Source organism: Pundamilia nyererei, unplaced genomic scaffold (assembly GCF_000239375.1).
Source record: "Pundamilia nyererei isolate P.nyererei 1_Seehausen unplaced genomic scaffold, PunNye1.0 scaffold00095, whole genome shotgun sequence".
NCBI lineage: Eukaryota > Metazoa > Chordata > Actinopteri > Cichliformes > Cichlidae > Pundamilia > Pundamilia nyererei.
This window is the reverse complement of record NW_005187496.1, coordinates 1,568,691-1,587,741: the sequence shown is the minus strand read 5'-3', so window position 1 is coordinate 1,587,741 and position 19,051 is coordinate 1,568,691. Positions and strand designations below refer to the sequence as shown.

The 19,051-nt window shown below is 40.9% G+C and overlaps 1 protein-coding gene across 3 annotated transcripts in view; it reads left to right on the top strand.

Annotated features, from left to right (window-relative positions):
- LOC102195413 (shisa family member 6) overlaps positions 1-18,730 on the top strand; it is an 87,145-nt gene extending 68,415 nt beyond the window's left edge. Inside the window, exons 6-9 of one of the 3 annotated variants that reach the window (XM_005739945.1) lie at positions 6,037-6,099; positions 7,004-7,024; positions 9,406-9,534; positions 15,996-18,730. In XM_005739945.1, coding sequence (XP_005740002.1) covers positions 6,037-6,099; positions 7,004-7,024; positions 9,406-9,534; positions 15,996-16,609 — 827 coding nt within the window. In that variant the 3' untranslated portion in view covers positions 16,610-18,730. The remainder of the gene's footprint in view (positions 1-6,036; positions 6,100-7,003; positions 7,025-9,405; positions 9,535-15,995) is intronic. The other 2 variants (XM_005739946.1, XM_005739947.1) reach the window with 2 other exon arrangements.
- The last annotated feature ends 321 nt before the right edge of the window (positions 18,731-19,051 follow it).

The window sequence follows — 19,051 nt, the reverse complement described above, 5'->3', positions numbered from 1 at the left end:
ACACACACACACACACACACCAGTGCCCAAGAACACCTTGTGCATCTCTCTACAAAGTCAAGGCAGTCCTGCCTTTGACAAAACAGCAGAGAACCAGCTGGCAATTTAAATGTAAGCTGCAGTGATAGTTGAGTCACAGTAGGGTTTTTAGGTTGACCAAAGTTGCTAATTAAAATGTGTCATTTCTTTAGTTCAGCTTTGACGAAGGTTGTAGAGGAAATCTGATAAATAGCATGTGCAGAATTATGTAATTGTCGTCAGTATAGCAGAGGTGTAAACATGACTGCTGAATTTAATATCCAAAGCATCTCATCTTGTCTGGTGTCACATTAAATTTTAGTTTTCAGTTTCTGCATACACGTTTTTCAGTTCATTTTGATTTGATTTGGGCATTTATTCCATTTTTTTCCACCAAAGTTAACAAATAACACAAGTGGGCTCCCACAAGTAGTGCTCTATTCATCTGTTGCGTTATGTGGTTTTGTCAAATTGCCTCACTTCACTTTTCCAGTTCAAAAAAGCGACATTAATTTATTATATATCATAGATTTGTAGTTGCCAAATACACAAAATGTCACTAAACTGCTTTTTTTTTTTTTACAGATGTAGTTTCTCTGTGTCAGATTGTAAAGTGTTAGTAATAATTCAATGTATCCATCATAGCTTCCCTTTACAGATACATGAGAGCTTAAAATCCTGAATGGCTCTAGAGAAACTCGTCTTCCTCTGTAAACTGGCCTCTCCATAACACATGCATATGTAGAAGGGCAAAATGAGGTGATCTGTCCCACCATGTCCACATGGTACTTCACACTCTGCCAGCATAATGACATAGCATGGGCTGTCTCGGTAGCCAGCGTCTGTCCATCAGCTTCCCCCAGAGCGAGGCGTTTAAAATGGATCTGGGTCACAGTGGGATCCCCTCTGTCCACCCGCTGGAACCTGGGAGCATTCAGTTCATTTGTGACAGATCTGCCTGAATTACTACAGCCAATCCATGTGACACACTTTACTGACAGTGAGAGCTGCTGCATTATGTATTAACACCTAGACGGTGTGTTCTTTTTCAGTACACGCTGATGCATTCAACATGCCACTATCTCTGTGTGAATGACAAAACTGACATTTGCTCCACTTTTTTGATTCTGTACTCGAGTGACTGCTGTTTAGCACTTTAATAACACTTTAATAACAGTACTTTTTTGATTCCGTACTCAAATCAAAAAAGTACTGTTATTAAAGTGTTATTAAAGTGTTAAACTGCTGTTTAGCACTTTAATAATAGGTGCTGCAATGGGGTTGAGGATTGCTGGAGATAAAACCTGAGAATTTCCTGTTTAAAAGTGACACATGGATTTATTTTTAACATTTTACTTTTTATACATGTATAAGCTTTTTCATACAACGAAAAACCCAACAACCATATGAACCCCTGTGAGCAAGCACTTTGGCAACAGTGGGAAGGAAAAACTCCCTTTTAACAGGAAGAAACCTCCAGCAGAACCAGGCTCAGGGAGGGGCGGGGCCATCTGCTGCGACCGGTTGGGGTGAGAGAAGGAAGACAGGATCAAAGACATGCTGTGGAAGAGAGACAGAGGTTAATAACAAGTATGATTCAATGCAGAGAGGTCTGTTAACACATAGTGAGTGAGAAAGGTGACTGACGAAGAAAACCTCAATGCATCATGGGAATCCCCCAGCAGCCAACACCTATTGCAGCATAACTAACTTAAACATTTTTTAATGGTCTGTGATCTTTTGCTGATATTCTATTTCTCCTCCTCCTTTTGGGAGATGGCAAATTTTTAAAAAATGCAAACACAGGGCAGTGAGACACTGAAATTACAAGAGAAGAAAAATCAAAATCCACAAGAGACTAATCGTGAAAAGAGAGGCGCTGTTAACACCAGGCTAATAAGCTGAAACATAAAGTGAAAGCTGACACAAGAGTTGGTAGAAACACTGGAATTATTTTAAGTTACTGAACAACTTAAACTAAAAATGATATCCTAGAGCATGAAGGCACGAAGTGGTTCTGCCCCAAACCAACCTCAAGCATACTTTTTTGACCATACCTTGTCAGGTGTAGACAACTGGGAATTAAGCCTTGGCAACCCCGAAAGACTCTGCTGTAACTCCAATTGCAAGGCGAGTAGGGGTTGCAGGGGGGTGTAACACCCTATAATGGAGTACAACAACACCACGCCCATGGGTGAAAATGAAAAAAGTTATTAACTCTATATTGTCAGTACAACACAAGGAGACATTCCCAAACCTACCCTCGCACATGAACTGACAGCATCCACTGGCCGTGGAAGAAAGATTACGTTTGTGCTTTTAGAAGCTGTTAAATACAGCAACGAGTGCAGTGCTCATATTTTACTTATCAATTTTATGCATTCATATTTAATATTGAGTAAATGCACCTTCAGTCATAAATTCTTTTATCTGTATTATTCTCTCATTCTACCTTTAGTCTGAGGTTCTTCTCTTGTTAAGGCTCATTAGTTCCAGTAAAGGGAAATTTTCATACAAGATCATTTTCAACTCTGGTGACAGTCGCAGTAAAAACCTGGGTACATAAAGAATCTTTTTATTTATTTTTACATTTTGGTTTAGAAGAACTCGACTGGTCGGCACAGTCTCAATCTGAATCTGAGCTTTGCTAAAAGCATCGACTGTCAGCTGAGCTTTAACATTCAGTGGTTAAATAAGAGCAAATACGTGCAGTCTTTTCCAAAAGCCTGACGGCATTCAGCCCTGTGGCAGCTGGGATAGGCTCCAACCCTCCCATGACCCTGAATTGGATAAGCAGAAGAAAATGGATGGGTAGATGTATGGTTGGATAGACTAATGGCATTACCTTTGCAGATGGGTGAAGACTATTAATTATACCCACATGTTTCAGTATATTTCAGTAGTGCATTAAACTGCCAGGTTTTGTATGTAAAACAGTGTTAAGCCTTATCTATGTAATGCATCTGTAGTGCATCTGTGCACTGCTGTTGCAGCAGACTGCATAGCCCTAAGAGTTTTGTTGTGTTGTCGTCCTGCTGGGTTTCAGGCTTTAGTGAAAGAGGACATCTTTTAAAAGGCTCGGCTTTGCATGACGCACTTGATGTTCTCTAGTGGGGGAGATTTTCTTCTTACTTTTAAAAACAAAATACTTTTTGCCTCAAGTTACCTTCACTTCATTTGGTAATCCCCTGTAATTCTTAATATGTAGCAGGATTCTTTAGCTGTCAGTTTATTTGAAGGCACGGACTTTAAATTTCATATATTTGATGTGAAATGTCAGCTTGCTGACCAAACACATCTAAAGAAATAGAGACTCCAGCCTCATGAGTAACTGAGTTTGGTGTGAATGAGCTCCATGCTCCATGTTGCCATGCATGAGACTAGATCTGATTTATTTTTTTTGTATGTATATATAATATTTAATATTTTCTTTAGGTCTCTGATATGTGCTCAGTTTAGTACCAGAGGCACTGCACAATGCTGGTGATCCCATTCATATTTATATAAAGGCATCACACCCATGCATACTCTGAACCGGAGATTACCTCAAAGGGAAACCATCTTTGCCGGGTGATAAGCTTTTGAACCTTGGCTAAACATTTGTGGTACATTTTAATGTGTGAAATTTATCTAGAGGTCTGTTTTTCTGCTCTGGGGAAAAAGCAGTTTCCCCAATTACTCAGATAGTAAAAGGTTATTTACTCGGTACAAAACCTCTGTTCATAGAAGGGTAATTTAACTGGGTTTTCTATAGCTGCTATAATTGGCCCCTTGATCAAACCTGTGTGACTGGAAAACAGAGTACAGCTGCAGGGAGGACGGACCGAAGACATGCTTTATAATGATGCAACGCACCTAGCCAAAATAGTCAAAACCGTTTCACTCTCAAAGCCTTTACATTCAAAAACTAACTGAATGTAAAAGAGACTCCACCAACTCCACATTAAGGATGTTAGCAAAAGTCAACATTTGTCTGAAATGTCACAAACTCCCACCGGCAAATCAGCGTCGGTGACCTACGGGCACCGATCTTTCACAAAGGCAAAACTCAAGCCACTGTCATCAGCTCAAAGCCTCTTAAAGAGCTCACACGCAGCTATCAGAGCTGTGCTTTTACTGCCTTATTGAATGATAGATGAACATATTTAAATGGAAATAAGCCACAACTGCATAACCATGAGTTGTATGTTGTTCAGGGGGGAAAAAAAGAAGATATAATTGAATAAAGGCAATATTTTCACTTATTGGAATTCCCATTGCTTCTCAGTGACAGAGGTCTCACAACATATTGCTTTGTTCTATAGCCAACAAAACAACACATTACAATATTAGTGCAACATCAAATGACACGCCCGCCGCAAAGATGGATGACCGTGAGGTGCAGCCGCTTCCACGTACCCAGACAAAGTGACTATAATCAATCATCTTGGTAAAGCGCTGCTAAACAGTGGATTCTGTCAAATGGAAGAAACACTTACAGGCTCATAACTGAGCAGTGGCAGTTTACTGCTCACTTGAGACACTGAACAAATCAAAGCTTTCATGTCTGGGGATATAGCAAATACTGACTTGAGTGGATGGAAGGGCTGACTGATACTCTGCTGAAATAGAGAACAACATTTGTCACGTTATTATAGAAGAGCCAGTCGTGCCGAACTCATAAAGGTCAGTTTTTCACTACTTCAACACTGCGGCATAGATAATGCATAAAGTGTAGTGACTGTCAAGGCAAAGCAAGGTTATTTGTATTGCACAGCAGCTATGGATGGCCTGTATAACACGGGTGTATAATGTATTGAATAGGACCGATAGAAGAATCTGTTCTCAGATTTTGAGTCTTCGAAAAACCCCGAAAACAAAAATTGGATCCCTTGAGCCAGGAGATACGTTGACATTTTTCATAAGCTGTTGTCAAACAGGCATATTAACAGTATTATAACAGTAATCGGGTCGTTAAGTCTGACGTCACTAGCCATGTCTGGACCTAAACTCCGCTGCAGGTCCATATATCAAACGATCACTGTGGCATTACTGAGAGTTGAAAAACTGTCTAAAGTCTTTCATCTTTAATAAAATGATCAGCGTTCTGCTCTACCAGGTGTAACAATTGAGTTTAACATCCAGGCATCCATGAAAACGGAATTTATGACATTTAACGGAGTTAGAAGTTAGCAGGAAGTTAGCTCGCTAGCTTCTATCTAAATACAATATAGCATGTCCTGACTGCAGGGTTTTGGAAACAAATTAAAACGTACAGCTCTGTTATCACTTCCAACATAAATGAAGACAGAAAACTAAACAGCAGTGACGTTTGTAGAGTTACTGAAGTTTGGCTAGCTGGTATATAATGATGTGCTACGTGATCGCTAGCGACACAGCTATGTTAGCATAATATAAACAAGCTAACTTTTTTTCCACTCAATAAAAGTTAACGTGAGTGTTCTCGGTGGTCAGGAACAAATGTAATCGCATGGCAGGATGCTGTAAAAGGACCAAACTTCAGCCAGGAGAACAACTGAGATAATCCATCCACAATACGAGGTTAGTTACATCCTAAGGTTTTAAAAACTGAGCTTAAATAAATTATTAGCGGTAATAAAAGCCGAGGGAGGTCAACAGTGATCACTGACTGTTTTAGGAGCCTTTTGAGATTAAATAGAAGAAAATACAAAACATCAAACATGTTAACAACACAAAAGCCATATTAAACACAGACTACTTTAGGCCCGGAATTAGGATTCGTCACGTCATCACTTAACGACCGGATTAGATTCCAGTTATAACCATCTTATTTTTATTTGGGCTGTATACCTCATGTTTGCTGTGCTGCTGACTGGTTTAGTTTAACTTGATTTGTAATATGTTTTTGACTTGATTGTTATTACTTTTGAGTCGGGTCAGTTATTCTATATAATAATGCAGTCTGAATAAATCAAAAAGGGGCTTCTTTTTTATTACCTTTCTTTGTGTCTGCTGATGTTGACACACTTTTATTTGCTTTTGTTCTTCTCGTAACAGGAAACCACCACCATGACTACCAGCATAGCCACCTGGACCTGACCGCCCTGACACCTAAAATGGGTAAGAAACTGCTTGACTGCTGATGTGTAGTTACAGGCAGAGTCCAATTCACTGTGTAACCCTAGACTGATAACGTGATATACTCTTTTTAGTTTAGCCTGATTTCATGGCAGTCATTGGCTTCATTTTCCAAAATGATATGCATTATTATCTCTAAGTGATAGAAAGCCGAGCAATTTCTGTGATAGACTATTTCCAATTTCAAAAACAAAAGTATGCCTTTCACAGGGAATTTAAAGTACGAGGAGCTGATGAAGAAATCCTCGGAGAAAATGAAAAGCAAAAAGTGTGATAATCAAAGGATCGCCTGTGCAGTTTGCTCGAGTTATTGAAAACCCAGTTATTCTCATAGCATCCCATCTATTTTTCTAAATGTGATTTTCTGTGAAAGGGGAGCAGCTCTTCACTGTGGAATTACTGAACGGTTCTGCATCTAAATGGCTGTGAAATGAAAGAGGCAACCTGGATTTTTAATTACTTACAAAAATCCCCTCTGTGATATTCTAAAACTGCAGAGGCCAGTGTTTTGTGTCACTGTTTCGGGTTAAAGTTATCGTCATTGAGTCATTAAACAAAGTTTTTTACCATTAACGGAGCGCTGCCATCCACATCCTGCCTGCGCTTGTCTGCCTCTTAAACAGGCCGGCTTTTCATGGGAAAATGGGTTTCGAAAGTGCTTTCAGAACCAAATAAAACTCTTCAAACAGCACTTTTGAAGTCTATTTAGCTTCTGATGAGGATCATAGCTGCAATGCATAATTCAAGAGTTGCTGGTTTGGACGTTTTTGTTAACCCTTGGCAGCATTCCTGCAATATTGTTTTTGACCAAGGGCGACCTCTAGTTTGAAACATACTGTGCACATTGATTGTTATTGATCCTTTCTTTCTCACTTGGATTTGTTAGCCCACAGACAAATCAGATACGGTAAGTAATACACATACACATGGTGTTTATGTGTATCTTTTCATCAGTTTTTCTTTAACATAATTCATGTATAGTAGCAACTGAATTCTTTTCCTGCACACTGAGGGTCATTATTCTCCTTTTCTTTCCTTTTGTTCAAGCGCTTGTGTATATTTTGCAGTTGCAAAACTTCACATTGCTGCATTACAATCCATGACCTTTAGTCCAACCTTAAAAGTCTTTTCTACACACATTTTTTCTTTCCTCTTCCTTCACTCAACCTACCCCACAAACCCCCCACACACACTTTCTGATTCTGTGAATGTCTCCCCTCTACACCATATGTTCCTTGGTGTTGTGTGTCCCTATCCTCCTTGCTGCAGTAGTCGCCCGGTCCTATTTTTAAATCCAGCACCCGCGTCCCTGCCTGAATCCCAGCCCTTTCCGCCCACCGCGCCTCCTGACCCGTGACTGGGCGTCCTAAATTCTGAAGCCACAGGAGCTCTGTGCAGTGCAGGGAGCTGTAATGGTGTTATACATATCACAGATATCCCCAAATGAACTGTTAAAGGCGTGCAAAATGATCTGTCGTTTGAGCTGCTTAGATGCAGTTGAGTGACGCAGTTTCCCGCTGACTCAGAACTGCAAAGAAGACAAATTAGTCATTTCATTGAAGCTGCAACTTCAGTAAATAATATCCTTGAAATGCCTTGACACAAAATCCTTAGCAAGCCTTAGCAAGCAAAGCGCTCTTTGTTAAGCATAGTCCTTTCTAAAATACAGCCCATTCTGACTTTTTAATTTTTAGTTCAGTTCAGTCTAACATGTTATCTCTTCTTTTTAAAGTTCTGAGTATGTTTCTGTCCAGCAAAGAATTAAAATTACATCTTCCAAACTGGGATCCCAGTCTGAGAGGTTCTTAGTGCCAGAAGTAGCCATGTTTAGACAAAAGGCTGAAGTGTAAACTATCAACCAGTCCCAGCAAGCTTGGTTCACATTGTGCATCCATAGATTGTACTGATGCAATCAACAGATACACTATATGGTCAAAAGTACTGAGCTTTACATTACCTACAGAAGCTGCTCGGCAATGGAAACCTATACCATGAAGCTCCCAGTGCACACTTTTTGTGCTGATGTTAATCCCAGAGGAGTTTTGGAAGTCTGGAATTACTGGTGAATTTCATGCACCATGTGCCTCAGCACTGGTTGGGATGCTGTGATTTCTAAATGTTTCCATTTTGCAAAAATACAGTTTACAGTTGACTGTGGAATATCTAGTAGGAAGGAAATTTTGTTGCAAGAGTGGCATCCTATGAGAATACCATGCTCGAATTCACTGAGTTCTTTAGAGCACAACATTCTTTCACAAATATTTGGTAAGGCAGAGTGCATGCCTTGATATATGCATACTTGATTTTTTTCCACCAGTGGCAGCGGGACTTTTGTCCATAAAGTAGTTAAGGCTGACGCACTGGTAGCTGTTGGTCAACAAATGTTGAAATGAAAAACAAGGATTTGTAAAGTTTTTTTTGCAGAACTGTTCATCTTGAAAATGAAATATGTGTAGAGATGTTTGCCTGGCCATGCCAGATTCCAAAAAGCAGGACATCACAAGCTGAAATGATGCCGAAATTCACCGCTCAGTTGTGGCTATTTTTAACAAGCACCACAGTTCAGAAGAAAAATGACAGTGATCATTTGGAGCGAGCCCCAAGTTTTTGGCATTTCTGAGAGAACTCATGCAACTATCTTAAGGATACATACACATATGCCCAAAATAAACTATCCAAATGTCACAAAAGAAAAGATGTTCTCATCTGAATGGAGCCATGTACCAGGCTTAAATATAAAAGGGTGAGAGCGACTTTGAAAACAAAGGGGAAAAAAACCAAGAAAAAGTTGCAGACGGTCGCAAGGAATAGGCGAAAACTTTCGACATGGTTCAGAAGAAAGATACAAAAACCACTTGAACCACATCATTTCATGAGTGGATGGAGGAGGAACAAGGAGCATATGGAGGATAAGAACAGAAATAACTGGCCTTTTCTGTTAGTTCTGACTTTAAAACAGCTCAAAATCTGACCAGCATGCACATAAGATATGGTGGGTGTAGTTACAGTGGTTACCCCAGTTGCCCGTGCCCACATTCACATTTTTAATACTCTAACTTGCTGTTCAGTGTCTCAGTTATTTATTAATTTTTTTACCAAAAGTTGAAAAAATGTGTAAAACAGTCCCTAAATGCTCTGTAGTCCTGCTCAATCTTTCTCAACACACATTTCCCACTGCATCACTTTCCTTTCTTTTTCCCTCAAGTAAAGACTCCCAGTGTAGAGCCCATCCTTTTGACTGACTGTGTGCTGACTGCAGTGCACCACTTCCTCCCCTGTCCCCTGTAGAGCGACCCCAGCGGATGAACAACATCCTGACCTCAGCCACGGAAGCCTACGACCTGTCCCTGTCCAGATCCTTCCAGAACCTGAGCCATCTGCCGCCTTCCTACGAGCTGGCCCTCAAGTCTGACTTAAGTAAATACTTTCCACAGATCTAGCAAGTGGTCCTTCAGTCGTCCTCCATCACTGTGTCATACCTGATACGCTGCAAAAACACAGGCGATGACATCACCCTCATGTCGGGCCTGTGCATTAGAGGTTTTACTCGATTCACTGCGCCGGGCCCGATGAAACATCTCAATGTCCATTACAGAGACATGCATCATGATAACTACCTCCAGATGTTTGTTAGCTCATCATACAGATAGTACTCTCACTTTTCACCTTTTTAGGGAAATAAACTTTTTAAAATGCATGACAGCACGCTCAGAGGCTCCACACTCATTCCCATCCACTCATCTATCGGCTCATAGACTGACATCTAATTGGCGTGTAATTTAGTTCCATCTGTGGCCCATGTCATGTTGCTAATGTCTCTTAATGACATATTAAGAACCATTTTTTTTTTCAGCTGAATGGCTTCTATACAACAACTGGATGGCACTTTAATGTCTCGCCAATACTACAGTTCATTATCCTCATGGTGACATTTTCAGTTTGATGATAACGTGGATGCTGCTGCTTTAACCTCCTGACTGGTGCATTGTCCACTGGTTCGTAGAATGGTTTCATGTGATGAGTCAAGTTTTTCTTCATTTATTTAACTTTCATTAAAGCCACAAGTTTCCTGAGGTATGCTCCATCTGTGTGGAAGGTCTTTCCTAAATGACAGTAAATTACATTTACCTTTATTGCACAGTAAGATGGGACATGAGGCATGAACAAGAAAACAAATAGGAAATCTCGACTATTTATGAATTAAAAATTTTTTTAATGCGATCTTTAAATTAAGCTGTTTATTTAATGTTATGTTTATCTTGTGAATTAATTCAGTCCCAGGTCATTAAACTGCAGCTTTGCTAATTTCTAGGCTGGGCACGTGGATTGTTAGGGTCCATTGAGTTGACGTATTTAGTGAGATTTTATAATCAAATATTGATTGCATATAGCCTTATTCATGCTTGACGTTTCTAGGGCATGTTTCCATGTAGCCAAAATTAATCAAACTCAACAACTGCATTAAAAGTACCTCCACACATTTACATCAACATAAAGTATAAATGTTTTTCTATTGCATTAAAAAGAATACACATGCATCTTCCATACAAAATACAGACATCCGGTTTAATGATAAGGAGGTTTTTGTTCCAGCAGCATATACCTATTCCCTACAAAACACCAAGCAATCACTTTCCCATCTTTCGGGGAAGACACATTTTTACTTACTCACTGAATCACTGGCAGATCTTTAGGTCTGTGTGTCCTTGGCTTTGCAGACAATTTCACAGCAACCGCCTATAACCTCCAGCAACTGCTTTTTCTCTAGCAACTGGTGGTTGCCAGGCAGTTGCCAACCAGTGTCTAGGCCTGTGTGAGTGGGGCATTAAATAGTTCAATTCAATTCAATTTTATTTATACAGCCCCAAATCACAACAAGAGTTGCCTCAAGGCGCTTTATATTATAAGGTAGACCCTACAATAACGCATGCAGAGAAAAACCCAACAATCCTACGACCCCCTATGAGCAAGCACTTTGGCGACAGTAGGAAGGAAAAACTCCCTTTTTAAATAGTATGCTCTAAATGCTCTAAAATTCCACAAAACATATAAAGCTGAAGCAGATCAGTCATTCCAGCAGCTGATGTGGGCTGACATGACTGTTAACAACTGGCATATATATTATATGTATATATAAAATTGCTTTTATCCTACTCGCTTATAGCTTTAGCACCCAGAAAGTACACATTTCATCGCTAACTTCTGGGTGTACTTTAGTTTTCCCTTAAGCTCAGAAAGAGCTTCACAAGAGTTTGCAAAAATGGTTCAAATAATACCTTCAAAACATCAGGAGGAATCTTAAGACAAGGTACGCACACAGAGAAAGCCACTTAAACATGTCACTGGTCCTTTTTTACACTGTGTGGTTATGTGATAGAAAAACATGCATCAGAGCAATCTCCTCTCAGCGCATTCCACATTTGTCTTTTATAAGTTTGTCTTTTCTTTCACTTATCAACTCAGGGCTGAATCATGTTGAACTACAAAGAAGCTTTTTGAATTTGAGACAGGGGCCCAGCAGAATTTGTCAAACACGCAAGGAAAGTCATCCCTTGAAGAAAAAAGAAGTTCTAGCATGAGTGAGATCTTTGGAAACAAGCCTAAAAGTAATATAATTAGTTGCAATTTTAATGAAACCATCTGGAGAGACGATGATTAGTAAATTAAATTAGCATGGTTTATTTGCAATTTAAAATTGGCAATTATAAAACATTTCTGGTGTGTAGTTTTTGTGTGTGTATGAGAGAGAGAGCGAGAGCGGCACTTCCATCCTCTCCGTCCTTCAACGACGTCAACGACGCAGGGATTGAGGACGCAGCTCTAAAATAACCCGCTTAGCTCCTCCAAGGAGGCGGCACAAAGAAGGAGAAACCAATCATATTTGGCTCTGCTGTTTTTCCCCTTAATCACCCTTAAAAGGGATTAAAACACCTTTTAGAACAAATACGCCACCTTTAATCCGCCCAAAAAGAAATACCTAAATGATATTACTCTATCCCCCTTTTACATTCTGCCACTCCTACTCCAAACCTCTGACGATCACTTTATAATTGATGTTCCACCAATTTCACGAGTGTTAGCGCATTATATGATTACGGTGTCCTGTGATCAATAGCTGACACATAAATACACTGGCTATACTGAATGTAATCTAGCAAAGTGGGATCTGGGGTTTAATTAGCAGTTGTTAGCAATTTCCTGTGTTGTAGCTCTGCTTCACATTTGGGACCCTTCAGCCTCTCGCAATCGTTTTAACAGTAAAGTGCTGCGTTTTATCTGAGCCGCAGAGATGAGATCAAGCAATTTCCATTGCCCTTCTTAAATCATTTCAGCCACTTACACTGTAAACAGTAGAACATGTGTACATCCATAAAGAATAAGACCTAAATCAAATGGAAGCGGAGGCAGTTATAGAGGAGCAGGCCATTTCGAGGATGACTTTACTTATCTCAGTGGCAGAAAGGGAAAAAATAGCTAATTTCAGCTGATTGTAACAAAAAGCATCTCTTGTTTTCTGATCTGTTCTTGTCCTGTCCTATGAAAACTTTGACTTCAAATATAAAAGTAAACAATGTGTAGGAATTTGTAGAAAGTGGGGGACGTTGCTACATTTTACTACATGTGTCAATAGCAAAGCATAAATACTGAGTTATATAAAGAAAAAGTAGAGATTGAGACAATAAACTGAATAGAAAAGTGGTTACTGAGGTCATAAATCATAAAAGCAGTACAGTCATTTTCCCATAGACTTCTATACTAAAACAGGCATTTTGCACCACAGTCGAGACAGTACAAAAGATAGATGTCGTTACTGTGACGTCACCTGTTGGTTTGCAAATTCCTGTTTTCAAGCCTCAGGATGAGCCTTTCAGGCATCTTGACTGCAAAAAATATATGTGGGGAGGAGTTGGGAAGACTTAAACTGCCTGCTCATTAGCTAACAACTGACAATTCGTTAGCAAACAAGTTTGCAGAAAATACCACAGGTGGTCATCCTTTTGGAAACGAAATCAGAAAGTTGCTTCTCGTAGACTTTTTATGAGACTTTTTGCAACCTTAGATATCCCCATGGTGGTGTTCACATAGACCACAGTTTACGACATTTTACCACAAGGAATGAATGCTAATTTAATCTTTAATCTTCCCTTTTCAGACCCTAAGGTTATATAGACTCTGCTCCGTGTTGTGGGTTTTTTTCTTATTTATGCCATATCATTATCTGAGTGTAAGTCTTGAGATCTTATTGACTGGAAACTTTACTTTGACCTGTCATTAGAGATATGAGCCGCAGCTTGTCAGTTGTGTCTATACTTGTAGTTCGGTTGACATTTCCCGCCGTAATGTCATATCTAAACCAACCCTTCGGGGAAGAATGCTAGACCGCATCGCCACAGGCAAGAGTTGGGCTTCCCTCATTAGGAATGCAGAGACTAGTGGACATTAAAACCTCAGAGTGGGAGAAAATAAGGTGACCTTCTGCATCCAGGCGTGACATCTCTCCCAGAGAGACGAGCATCCAGACAAACAATTCCCATCATCCCCTTTCTCCACGACCTGGTGAAGCGTGATATAGTCCTAAAGCGCCAATTCAACCTCTGTGTTCTGCAGTAATTAACTACTGCAGAGGTAACAACTGCTCAGCACAATAGTTAATCAGGCAGGCTCCTTGGTAGCCTTCCCCTTTTTGCGAGCACGGCCAAAAACCAGGTAGACAGAAGTCTGCTGAGAGCTACCTGTGGCTAATACTGCGGTAATGATTTTACCATTAGGAGTGTGTGCACACAGCGGAGCGGCGGCCTGCTTTCTGGCAGAGGATTAAATGACTGGTTGCCCGTTCAGGCACCACCCGCGCATGAACTGTTGAGTACTGTGGTTTGCTGATGAGTGTTCTCAATGCTGAAGGACAAATACATTGACAAGAGCTTGGAGTTATCCTGTTTTTCACGAAGGGAAAGGACAAAACAATTCAAACTGCTTTGAATAGCACTTTCCAGCTGGTGTGGGATTATATTATCAGTTCTTACTGCCACTATTACCGTGGGGATCGCGTTTTTGTGAAAGACCGGGTTAATCTGCCGCCGCAGCTGAGTGTTTTGTTATTTGACTTAATGATGTCGCGAGACGCACTACGCAACCGTCATCTGTACTGAGCCACACAAATGGCACGAGCCTGGCCTTCAGTAATAGTAGATAGAAAGCTTCTAATACCCAAATAGCCACAGAAAAGAGATTTTATGCTCAGTAAGGAGTCTCCTTAGAGGTGGACACCAAGACTGGGGAGAGATTTTATCTTTCTGATGCAGGTACAGGCTCTTGCTTGTGCAATAATTTGTTTTGATTACTAAAACGTATCAGAATGAAAAATGATCTAATATGCTGCAAAGCACGACTTGCCCAGGAAACATTTTGGCAATGAGCAACCATTGCTTTAATATTCATTCAACACATTGTGTCATGATTGGACCAAATTTAGACTTTCTAGCAGCGGGGGCTTATTACCCAGAATTCTTTGTAAATCAAGTGGAAATAAGACAATTTTTAATTCACGAGCTACAAGGTGGGATTATTCTGCAACCTTTGATTCCTAACACACTGACTTATGCTGCTGACAGTCCAGGGTTAGACACGACTGGATTATATTACTCATACCGAAAGAGCAGAGTGATGATCGTCGGGCATTATGTGACAGTCTGAAGGTCAGTACAGCTAAGCTCACCATGATGTTCCTGTGTACATAAACGACATAAACATGTTTATTCAGTGTGCCCTGATTTACCGGTGCCTTTCTGTATATGCATGTTCTCCTAGTACTCTGTTAGTTTTCCTCCCACGGTTTAAAGACTTGGCCATGGGTATGAATGTGTGATTGTCTGCCTTTCTCTGTTTGTTCTGGACTTATGACTTGCCCAGGGTGTATCCTTCCTTTTGCCCTATGAGAGGGGAGACAGGATCAGGCTGCTCCTGATCATAAGCTGGATAAACAGTTAAGAAACTGGGTGGATGCTCATAATTTCCTGGTTTATAAGAAAGGTTCCCGACTCCCGCTGTTGAGCATGGAAACAGCACCCCCACCCCCCATCTGTCTTTCCACCTCATAAGCCACACTGCAGTTTTTGCCAGTGTACTGCAGCTATTTTTGACCAGGGATGCAATGTTGCTGTTTCAGTGATTGATGGGTGCATTTTGCTAATTTGTTGAAATAAAGCTAGCTGCGGAGAGATGTGGCATAAGCCAAGGTCAAAGGAGCTTGCAAAGAAAAGCGTATGGACTTCTTTAAGTTTCTTGAAGACGTTTCACCTCTCATCCGAGAAGCTTCTTCAGTTCTAAGGTCAAATGGTGGAGAGTCCCAGATATAAACCTAGTGGGAGAAACCCCCCACAGAGGGACAAAAGGACCCCCTGATGATCCTCTAACCGCCTGACCCAAGGTGTGAAACTGGGTGTGGGTCCCAATCAGCCAGAGTTTCGGGTGAGTTCATTGTGAATTTGCATGATAAGGAGGGGCCAGGTTTCACAATGAACTCACCCGAAACTCTGGCTGATTGGGACCCACACCCAGTTTCACACCTTGGGTCAGGCGATTAGAGGATCATCCCTCTGTGGGGGGTCACTCCCACTAGGTTTATATCTGGGACTCTCCACCATTTGACCTTAGAACTGAAGAAGCTTCTCGGATGAGAGGTGAAACGTCTTCAAGTAACTTAAAGAAGTCCAGACGCTTTTCTTTGCAAGCTCCTTTGACTACGATGACCTGGATGACTGAGAACCTTCACAGACACGTCATAAGCCAAGCTATCCAAAATTACAGCCATTCAAAGCAAAGCCATTAAGACTCAATGCCTGCCTCTCCCTGATGATCTTTGTCTTCTAACTCCCCAGGTGATAAAGACATAGATGACTACTACGCCAGGAAGCATCATCCTGACTTTGGTGGACGGGGACCAACCCACATGGTGAAGCTGAACGCAGAACCCCAGCAACACCAGCAGCACCAGCAGCGGCAACGTCCTCGTCGAGTCCAAAGGGCCATGTCGCAGGACCACGTCCTGTCTCCTCCCAGGACGCCGCGACGTGGAGAGTACGGCCTGTCTTCCTACGGTGTGATGGCGGCTGCAGCATATGGAAGCAGCCGCCACCTCTCGGAAGAGCAGCTGCTCTCAGCAGACCGCCTCCATTCCCAGGATCCGCTGTTGCTGTCCCCAGCAATGAGGCGTGACAAGTTCCGGGAGAAGGCCATGGCGAGGGCGATGTCTCATGCTGACATGCTGATACCCACCACGCCAGTTATGGACCGCCACAAGGTGACCAAGATGTACTCTCAACCCAGTGCCTCTACTGACTCCTACAACACGCTGACGGTCAACCACCAAGTGACCACGTCTAAGAGGCAGGCGTTTGCTTCCCGACGAACACACACGGTGGACCACCTGCAGTACATTCCCGGCCACCACCACACATACCACACTGCCAGTAAGAACGAGGTAACTGTTTAACTCCGGGGTTGAAGCATTCCTGAGACCCACCACCAACATCGACAGAAGGATACTCAGCAGAACTGTTCAGTCTTCTCATCAAAATAACCTCCTGCATTTAAGAAAAGAGAACAAAAAAAATTACTCTTCCGGCTTTTTAGCACAAGCTTTCTGTGTCATCCAGATTTTGGATAATTAGAATCAAACCCTGGCAAAGACATCTCTCTTTTAGAGCATCATAAGGGCTTTGCGCGGCGACACAAAGATCCTTCATGTCGGACATTAGACAATGTGAAGAAAATATTTTTTAAACTGGATTTGGGACTGGAAGGGAATTGTATCAACTTTATAAATATATAAATATGATATATTTACTATTTGTATTTTCAGTCCTTGTTATAGCTTTAGAGATTCTCATTAACTGATGTAAGCACTTCAGATGGTGCCTCTTGAATTGTCCCATTTCAGCGATGAAGTGGATTTGTGGGTTAAAAAGCACAATTAATGACTTCCCTTTTTTCGATTAAGTTTTCTCTTCTTCTTCTTCTTCTTCTTCGGTGAATGGCCAGAACATATCAGCTTATTAGTGAAAAACAAGGCTATTTTTGTTGCATATAATAGGAGATTGTAAATAGGCTACATTAGCAGCATTAACCTAGAAAAGCTGGCCCTCCGGCATTATTTTTTCTCCCACCTGGAATCCTTGATTCCTACTTTAAAATTTTGTTTTAGATAAGGTGAATTCCCCCAAATAGCATTATTTCCACAGATGTCGGCAAAATATGTGGATTTAATATATATCTGGGGGGTATTTTTTTCTTTTCTAACTGTGCTTGTAGCATAGAATGATTGTGTGTGAAAAAAACTTTTACCAGTGTTGACTGGCAGCTTCAGTCTGCAGAAATAAATCTACTGGTGAAAACGGAGCCTGATGGTCATTCAAATTTGCTGAATTTCCATATCCTTGCTTTGTCATCCGTAACCCCATCCATCCATAATTCTCAGTTTGTGATTGGTCAGCTGCTTCCATCTCTACATATCAAGCACTCCGTGTTAAGAAGCGCACAGGTTGTGTAATAGTTTGTCGATGTGATGGACCAATCAGTACTAAAGAGGACATCACAATCGCCTGTCAGTGAAGCATTGATTAAAATGTTTGAGATATTTTCATTAAAGCAATGCCTTATTGTATGGAATCCCATATGCTCTTAACTGAACAATCATGCTTGTTGTCTTTGCTTTCTGTGCAATATTATTGACTATAGTTTACCAGCAGAACCAGCAGCGAAAACCTATACGGTGAGAGATGTTGCAGTATATATACCTCAAAAATTCAATTGAAGAAGTCTCAAACTTTGCAGCCAAAACAACCATTAGATATATCAATCTTCCAATTCTTATTGAAAGTTGTTTAAACTTTACTCGACGAAGATTTATTAAAGTTTTATGGGCTTACAGGTATGTGAAAATACTGTGCTTCTGTTTTCAGTTGACCTGGGAGGTGGGGAAGGTTTTCTCGGTTGCTATATGAAGATCCAGTCCAGGAAGTGAGACAGTCGGGGTCCAGATTTTATACTATTAATAGAAGTGTGGCTGTTAGGATTTGTGTAATTCCTTCAGGGCTTGGGTTTTCTACATGGACTCGCCACAGTGTGTCATAAAGATTGCCAAAGACAGTTTTTTAAGGCAAATTTCTATTAAGTGCAGGAAAATTTAAGCGTGCCATTGCACTTTTTAACTACAGGTGGAGTGTCATGCTGCTTCCTGCCAATCTAGTCCCTATTTAAGTCCCAATTCAAATCCCAAGGAAAGCCAGTTAAGCACCTCCTTTAGGAAATGGTCACATGTCCAAAAAAATAGCTTTCTCACTAAGACAAGTCCCATCTTAATTTAAGCCTAGACTGAATATAAAAGATGGACGTAGCCACCAACTTCAGCTTTCTGCTGAAGCGGTGTGTCTGATGGAGAATCCAAAAACACTTTCACACCCTTTAGAAATAAACATCCTGCTAAATTAAAGATCATTTGTAACTAACAATTGAAACTATGAACTCATACAGAAAGTGTCACACATCAAGTGAGCAGTACAGTCATTTTCTGATAGACTTTTATAAAATTAGTACGGAGCCCCGCAGGGGACATGGGAGAAGAAAAATTAAGGCGGACTTTTGTGAGATCCCGCAAAACTAACTCGGGATCTCACAAAACAAACTCTTTCTGGGTCACAAAATACACTTTTAAGATATTTTGAGGCGTGAATGTAGTTGTGTAAACGTCAGATACCTGCTCGGTTTACAAGACATCACATATTTGCAAAAGTGCTCCGACGTTTTCAGAGATCTGACACCCACCATCTCGAAGCTAACGGGAGGTCGAGACCTACAGATCTCGCAAAACTTTTGCGAGATCCCGAGTTTGTTTTGCGATATCTCGCAAAAGTCCGTCTTAATTGTTTTTTCTCCC